The 7,891-nt window shown below is 45.7% G+C and overlaps 1 protein-coding gene across 12 annotated transcripts in view; it reads left to right on the forward strand.

Moving 5' to 3' along the window:
• The window catches only part of STAU2 (staufen double-stranded RNA binding protein 2), a 314,299-nt gene extending 307,507 nt beyond the window's left edge, over positions 1-6,792 (forward strand). For 11 of the 12 annotated variants that reach the window (XM_047783746.1, XM_047783744.1, XM_047783749.1 and 8 more), the window contains 2 exons: positions 4,464-4,552; positions 5,703-6,788. In XM_047783746.1, coding sequence (XP_047639702.1) covers positions 4,464-4,552; positions 5,703-5,796 — 183 coding nt within the window. In that variant the 3' untranslated portion in view covers positions 5,797-6,788. Of the gene's footprint in view, positions 1-4,463; positions 4,553-5,702 lie in introns of all 12 variants that reach the window. The other variant, XM_047783751.1, reaches the window with a different exon arrangement.
• Positions 6,793-7,891: the final 1,099 nt, after the last annotated feature.

The raw sequence follows: 7,891 nt of genomic DNA on the forward strand, positions 1-7,891 counted from the left end.
AGAGAAACAGATGGTGTTTCAGGGTGCTGGTGTGGACATAACCTCCCTGAAGGCAGAAGGAAGATTATAGTAGATCTTCTAAAATGCACATGCCCTTTGGCCCAAACATTCAATTTTGACGAATTTATCGCAAGGAAATTGAGATGGCATGCAAAGGTTTGACTCTTAGGAAGGTTGATGCAGTGTTAATAAGAACTTAAAAATGGGGCGTGGCCTCCATGACCAACAACCGTGATTGGCTAAATACAGATAGTTACATAAAGCCAGTCAGAGACTGCAGTCCTGCAAAAGGATGCCACCAGAATGTTTCTGGCGATGCGGAAAACTGCTCACATTCAATGAAAAGAGCAGGTTCCAAAACCGTGTTAGGACATGATCCAGGTTAAAGTATGTACATATGGGGAGGGGATAGAAAAGGCTATGGAAAGATGTACACCAAGGGGGTGAGTGGTGGATAAGACTGTCAATATTTATTTTCACATTCCTTTTTTTTTTCCTTTTGCCTTTTTTGGCTGTACCCATAGCATATGGAAGTTCCTGGGCCAGGGACTGAATCCAAGCCTCATCTGCAACCTCCACCACAGACGCAGCAATGCCAGATCCTTAACCCCCCTGCCAGAATGGGAACTCCTATTTTCACATTCTTTTTACTTGCCTACATATTATGACTTTTCTGTAATGAAAAATTATTTTTATAATAAGATTATATCGGGAAATATCAGAGAGAGGAGAAAGAGGTTCTACTACCCTGAAAAAGGAACGATAATGTACTGGTATTCAGCCACCATAACAAAGGACCACCACCAAGAAATTAGGCAAGAATGTATCGTCACAGTTCTGGAGGCTTGAAGTCCAAGATGGAGGTGTTGGCAGGGTTGGTTCCTTCCAAGGGAGAAGCCTGTTCTGTGCTTCTCTCCTGATTGCTGCTGGTTTGCTGGCCGTACTCCTTGGCTTTTGTTGCATCACTCCAGTCTCTACCTTCTTCTTCACCTGGTGTTCTCCTGGTTTATATTTCTGGTTCCAAGTTTCCCCTTTTGATAAGGATATTGGTCATATTGGATCAGGCCCACCCTACCCTAGTATGACTTCATCTTGATTAATTATATTTGCCATGACCCTCTTTCCAAATAAGGCCACATTCTGAGTATGGAGGGTTAGGGCCTCAACATATGCATTTGGGGGCTGGACACAATTCAGCCAATAACAGAACCCCAGTTCCACTGCTAGCCCCACTGCTTCCACCCAAATGAGGTTAGTGCCTACCTACCATTGCAGCCAATGCCAGCTGCTGCCTGGGCCAAGATTGGGGTGGTGGGGTGGGGCACTGACATCCCTGCAGGACTCCAGGTTCTAAGGGATAATGGTGAAACAGAGAGCCTGAACGTGGCCTTGCCTTGCCCCAGCGCCCCCAGGCCACAGCTGCAGATATGAATGGGCATTCAGATTAGCACGTCTGAATTGGGGAGACCAGCTTAGAGATCTAAAAGGAAAGGAGTAGCCTAAAGAAAAAATCAAAGACATTATTTTTCCTTTGGGCTGAATACCGGTGTTGAGATTTAAAAAACAGAAAGACAGGAGTTCCCGTCGTGGCGCAGTGGTTAATGAATCCCAATAGGAACTGTGAGGTTGCGGGTTCGATCCCTGGCCTTGCTCAGTGGGTTAAGGATCCAGCGTTGCCCTGAGCTGTGGTGTAGGTCCCAGATGTGGCTTGGATCCCGAGTTGCTGTGGCTGTGGCATAGGCCGGCGGCTATAGCTCCGATTTGACCCCTAGCCTGGGACTCTCCATGTGCCGCAGGAGTGGCCCTAGAAAAGGCAAAAAAGACAAAAAAGAAAAAAAAAACCAGAAAGACAAAGAAAGGAGGAAGGCGTTGCTGTTGTTGCTCAGCAGCTTAAGAGCCCAACATAGGGTCTGTGAGGTTGTGGGTTTGATCCCTGGCCTTTGTCAGTGGGTTAAGGATCTGGTGTTGCCGCAATTCACCATAGGTCACAGATGCGGCTTGGGTCCCACGTTGCTGTTGCTGTGGCTATGGCGTAGGCCAGCAGCTGAAGCTTTGATTTGACCCCTAGCCCAGGAACTTCCATATGCTGCAGGTGCAGCCATTAAAAAGAAAAAAAAAATTAATATTAAGAAAAGTGAGAGAGAGAAAAATATTACAAATATTACACAAAAATCTGCACCAGATGTTGATAGTAAGTAGCTTTCTTCATAACCACCCCAAACTGGAAGCAACCAAGATGTCTCTCAATAGGTATAAAGGAATACACAGACAGTGGTACCTCCATACAATGGCATATTATTCAGCAATAAAAAGAGATGAGCTTTCAACCCATGGAAAGACATGCAGGAAATTTAAATGCACATTGCTAAGTGGAAGAAGTCAATTTACATTGTTGGTGTATGGAGGTACCACTGTCTGTGTATTCCTTTATACCTATTGAGAGACATCTTGGTTGCTTCCAGTTTGGGGTGGTTATGAAGAAAGCTACATACTGTATGATTCCAGCTACATGTAATTCTGAAAAAGGCAAAACTGTAGAACTGGTTAATAACAACAACAAAAAATCAGGAGTTCCTGTTGTGGCTCAGCAGGTAAAGAACCTGACTAGTATCCATGAGGATTTGGGTTCTTTCCCTGGCCTCACTCAGTGGGTTAAGGTTCCAGCATTGCCACAAGCTGTGGTGTTGATTGCAGATTTGGCTTGGATCTCATGTTGCTGTGTCTGTGGCATAGGCTGGCAGCTGCAGTTCCGATTCCATCCCCTACCCTGGGAACTTCCATATGCAGAAGGTGAGCCCCGCCCCCTAACCAAAAAAATAAATAAATAAATAAATAAATAAATGGTTGCCAGGGATTGCAATGGTGGCACTATGCATTTGTCACAATCCATAGAATGTACAACACAGAGTGAACTCTAATGTAAACTGTGGACTTTAGTTAATGATTGTGTATCCGTATGTCATCAGTTGTCACAAATGTACCTTCAAAAGGCAGAATGTTAATAACAGAGGAAACAGTGTTGGGAGTGAGGTGGAGAAGGTATATGGGAATTCTGTGCACTCCCTGCTCCATTTTTCTGTAAACTTAAAACTGCTCTAAAAAAACAGTCTATTAATGGAGTTCCCGTGGTGGCGCAGTGGTTAACAAATCCGACTAGGAACCATGAGGTTGCAGGTTCGGTCCCTGGCCTCACTCAGTGGGTTAAGGATCCGGCGTTGCCGTGAGCTGTGGTGTAGGTTGCAGACGCGGCTCGGATCTCTTGTTGCTGTGGCTCTGGTGTAGACTGGCAGCTACAGATCCGATAAGACCCCTAGCCTGGGAACCTCCATATGCCTTGGGAGTGGCCCAAGAAATGGCAAAAAACAAAAAAACAAAAAAAAAATAGTCTATAACTTAAAAATCAAAGCCAAAAAGATATATTACGAATAAAGAACCATAGAAAAGACCGTGCCCTTAGTCACCTATCCAAAAGGGGACCCTGGCAGATGAAAGTTTGAGCCCCTGCAAGACTTAGCTCTTCTTCAAAGGCAGTTGAGAAGATACAGACGACCAAAGTGTGAGCCAGCAGGACCTTGGAGATGCAAACAACCCTGGCTGCTCGCACCTAGTTCAGACTCAACAAAGCTCTTTTCCTGGAGCTTGAAAGTGGCAGGGAGCGGGGGAGGGGAAGAAGACTCAAATCCTTATTCACAGAAATAACAATTTGGACCATGCACAGGAGTGTCAACAAGTTATGCAGATCTTATCAGCATCACATTTTTTGGTGCCTCCAGCTATTCAGCGAGGCTCCGCCAGCCTGTCAACACCCCTCAGCACCCCACGCATCCTGGGCATATCAACGCCTCGGAAGGTTCTGAGCGGCCAGGCCTGCTTCCCCAGGGCCCCCGAAAGCTCGAATGTTCTCCCTCCTCACAAGATACCATCCTATCATCCCCTCGGTTTGCAAGAGTGTCTCTGGTTCATTTCTCAGCTCACGTTCTGTGACTTGGGACTAAACGTCTATAAAGTTGAACAGTACATTTAAGTTAACTTTGGAAAGTTGGGGGGGGGGACCCTAATGTCCTCACCACTGGAGGAACAGAATGTGTAGTTTCAGCAACATGAGGAGGAATTGTGCAAAATCATCATCAAAGAATGGTCGGCTTAGCCTCGGTGTTCTTGCATTTGTGGATAAAAACATTGTGATTTTATGAAATTATGGATAAGGCCAGAGATTTATGGAGATTTCTCCCTCCTCCCCAACACACAACAACAAAGACTTCACAGAATATACATCCCTCCATCATCATACAGCCTCTCAAATATAATTGTGTTAAATGTTACAAAAATGCATTTATTTAGACTAAATGAAAATGACAGCCCTTACTATATATGGCAGCTTTCTTTTACCGTAACATAACGTGTTTATTACATCAAAGTCAGTGAATGGATCTCCTTGTTTGTGTGTTTGTTTTCATTTGTAGGCAGCTTTAAGTGCCTTGAAACAATTTTCTGAACAAGGATTGGATCCGATGGAAGGGGCAATGAATATTGAAAAAGGTTCTCTTGAAAAGTAAGTACAATCTTCTGTCATATTCTTACCTCGGTAATTGCGTAACTGTATGAAAAACAAGATAGACATAATCATAGGTGAAAACCTCAAGGCAATAATATCTGTGTCTTACAAAATTATTCATAATACAACTCAATGTAAATCAATGAAGGACCGTATAGCTGGCCATATTCATTTTCTATAAATTTGTCTGTGAAAGTTTTAATCTACTGAGTGATCATTAGTCCTGCATTTTGATGCCTTTGCTGGAAATATTTCTGTGAGTTTCATTAACCACTGAGACTTGCAACACTTATAAAGATGGCTTTTCCCTTCAGACTGTTGAGCCTTCTCTGACTAACCCATTTTCTGAGGTAAAAATTTTCACTCACATTCCTGCTAAGTTGTGGGCACAACAGAGAGAGGGGAGGAAAAAAAAAAAAAAAAAAAGGAGGCTAAGAGGTGAGCTCCCTCCCTTGGCCACATTTTGTTTTTCACATTGTTGTATGAAAGGCAAGCGACACGGCACAGCCATAAGCCTGTGGTTCCCAAGAGCTGCTGAGGCCAACATGCAGCTTCGCTAAGTGCTTCTGAAATCCAGCTCATACCTCTTTTATGATATTAAACATAACGTTTGATCTGAGAGACTGAATTTTACATCTCTCCAGAGACCCAATTTACATTAAAGATGTTGCAAGCCTTTGTGTTTCCCATGGCAGAATCCAAACTCTTTCAAAGCAGGAATAATAGCAGGTGAGGTTTCAGAACACACACAGGAGATAACATTTTTAGAATGAAAAAAAAAAAAAATTTGATAACCCAGGAAGTCAAAACCGGATAGACCGATCCTGCCGTTACACAAGCTTGTCCCCACAAAACAGCATTTGGTCATTAATATTTAAAAGGTGAGAGCGTGAGAAGAAAACATTTGGTAAACAGACGGTGGCATTTGAAGTTGTCTATAGATTGGCAACCATTTATAAGCTAATTTAATCAAAACCATTTCCACATGATCTCATCAGTAGACTATCTGAACATAAATATTGTTGTTTCACTTTAAAATGTCACTTTTGTGGTGACCTTTGAATCCTGTGTGCCATCTGCTAATAAACATGTCTGAAGATGTGCAACCCTGGAACCTTCAGCTCTTGTTAATGTATTAATCTTCCAGACAAGCCCAGCATCTGGGGGAGAAAGCGGACAATAACCAGACACACCCGGGCTCCATCGCTCAGGATTGCAAGAAATCAAGGTCGGTCATCTAGCAGCTCCCAGAACCACGGCTGCCACCGCATCCTTATAAACCTGTCAGCACGCATGAGGGTGTCTGTGTTCGAGGAAATGAATGACTAATACCATTATTTGAGTCTGATGTGAAGACAACACTCTTCTAACACAAGAGATAATATACATAGGACTGTTTATTCAATTGGGGGGGGGGGGCAGGGAATCCAACTTTGAGCCTTTCCCCAGGAACTTGAGCTCCCATCCTAGCTCGCTTGCCCAGAGGCAGCAGAAACCTGATCCTGCTACTGAAGCTTAACATAACAATTAATGAAAAGTGTTAGAAACCGAGGTACAGCTTGGAAACGGGGTTTGGTTCTGTTCCGATTGTTTTGTGGTGGCGCTTGTTCCGTGATAGTCTTTCTCTCTCTCTCTCTCATTTTCAACCATGCCTGACGATTCAAAGATTAACCAATGACGTGCTGTGGAATGTGATGGTCCTTGTCCTCCTCTAGAGTCACAGGTCTCTCTTTTTAAGCAGATATTTGTAACCTTCATCCTCCATCCGTATTAATGACTTCAAGGCCCAATCCCTCAAAGATGTCTGTAAACAAACGTGGTTGAAATCAGGCCAGACAGGGGGTGACAGAAACGAAACAAGGTTAGGAACGGCTAGTTTCTGCAGACGCCGGGGATTCCAAAATGAAACCCACACGTGGGTTTTGAACTCCACCCTCCCGAGGAGCCACGAAGGGGGCGACTTGCCTCTTGACAGCCATTTCTGTGGATTCCACGCTCTCCTGTGGTGGAAATTGCGCCCACCCCATCCGTGTGTCGTAGCCACTCACTGTCCACATCCAGAGTGTCTTTGATCACAGCCTCTGCCCTCGGGGCAGTGAGTGGGATCAAAATAATGTCCATGGCAGGAAAGGCCAAGCCTGTCGGAGGAGCCGCAGCGGTCTCACCAGCTTGCAGCCAGCCACACTCTGGACCAGCATGTGGGAAACCTGTGTGTAGCCAATGCAGTAAAAAAAAAAAAAAAAAAAATGTGATCGATTTCTGTGTGAAGTGTTGTCATTGTGGATCTTCCCTTGCCTCGCTCTTAAACATCACCCCCGGGTCACCCATCCCAGAGGCCCTTGCCCGGCCCGGCCCCGTCACCCTGCACAGGTGACCCTAGGGGACGCCCAGGCTTCTCACGCCACTGGCCACCTCTGGGAAACGGCAAGGGCTGCCTCCTGGGTGACTGGGAGCCAGGTTCCTGACCAGCTCACGTCATCTCATTGTTCAGGCTTTCTCCTTATTGATTTGTCCATGTTGTGCAATGAGAAAACACCATAGGATCTAACTGCTCAGCCCAACATGACAATAGGAAGATAATTATGTAAGATTTCACAAGCAAAACCACCACGCATCATGACCTGGCTGATTCACACGCGACTGCAGAAGAAACAAACAGCAACAGAAGGAAATAACTCTAGGGGTGTTTTTGATGATTCCCACGTGGGGAAATCCGCCAGCGTGCAGAGGGCTGGGGACCCTCAGAGGAAATAGGTTTTGTTCCATAAAGCCGGGTCCCTGTGGCAATAATTGCACATTTGTAAAGCTGGGGTTCGAGAAGGTAAGCTGGGGTTGAATCAGGTGGCCTGACCCAAGGGCCCTAAATCATTCCCTCAGATGGGGTGGGCCCTTCCCTTCACCACCCCGGGAAGGGCCTTCAGCACCTGAGGCTCCCACCCTCACAGGGGCGGGGAACAGCCCTGTATGTGACCCTCCTTCAGGCAGGATCTTTAAATTGCATCTTCAGTTTCCCAAACACCATAAACACGCACTGCCTCCCGCAGCCCACGGTCCCAACACCACCAAAGCCATCAGAGCTGTGGGAGAGGGATGAGCTCAGGGAACAAAGTACATCAGTTCTCACAGGCCAAGTATCTGAGGCATTTAACTCTGGAGCTGTCTGACAGAGGCATCCTCAAAGCTGAGCGCCCCCGGGGGCGGGGGGGTGGGGTGCGGGTGGCAGGAGTGCGGCAGTGGGGACCTTGGCATCGGCTCTCAAGTTTAGTGACAGGCTAGTTATTCCAAATCTCATCCCCTCTACCTACGTCAGGAGCCCAGGAAAGCCTTTAAATATTT

The sequence above is a fragment of the Phacochoerus africanus genome, chromosome 6 (assembly GCF_016906955.1).
Source record: "Phacochoerus africanus isolate WHEZ1 chromosome 6, ROS_Pafr_v1, whole genome shotgun sequence".
Lineage (NCBI taxonomy): Eukaryota > Metazoa > Chordata > Mammalia > Artiodactyla > Suidae > Phacochoerus > Phacochoerus africanus.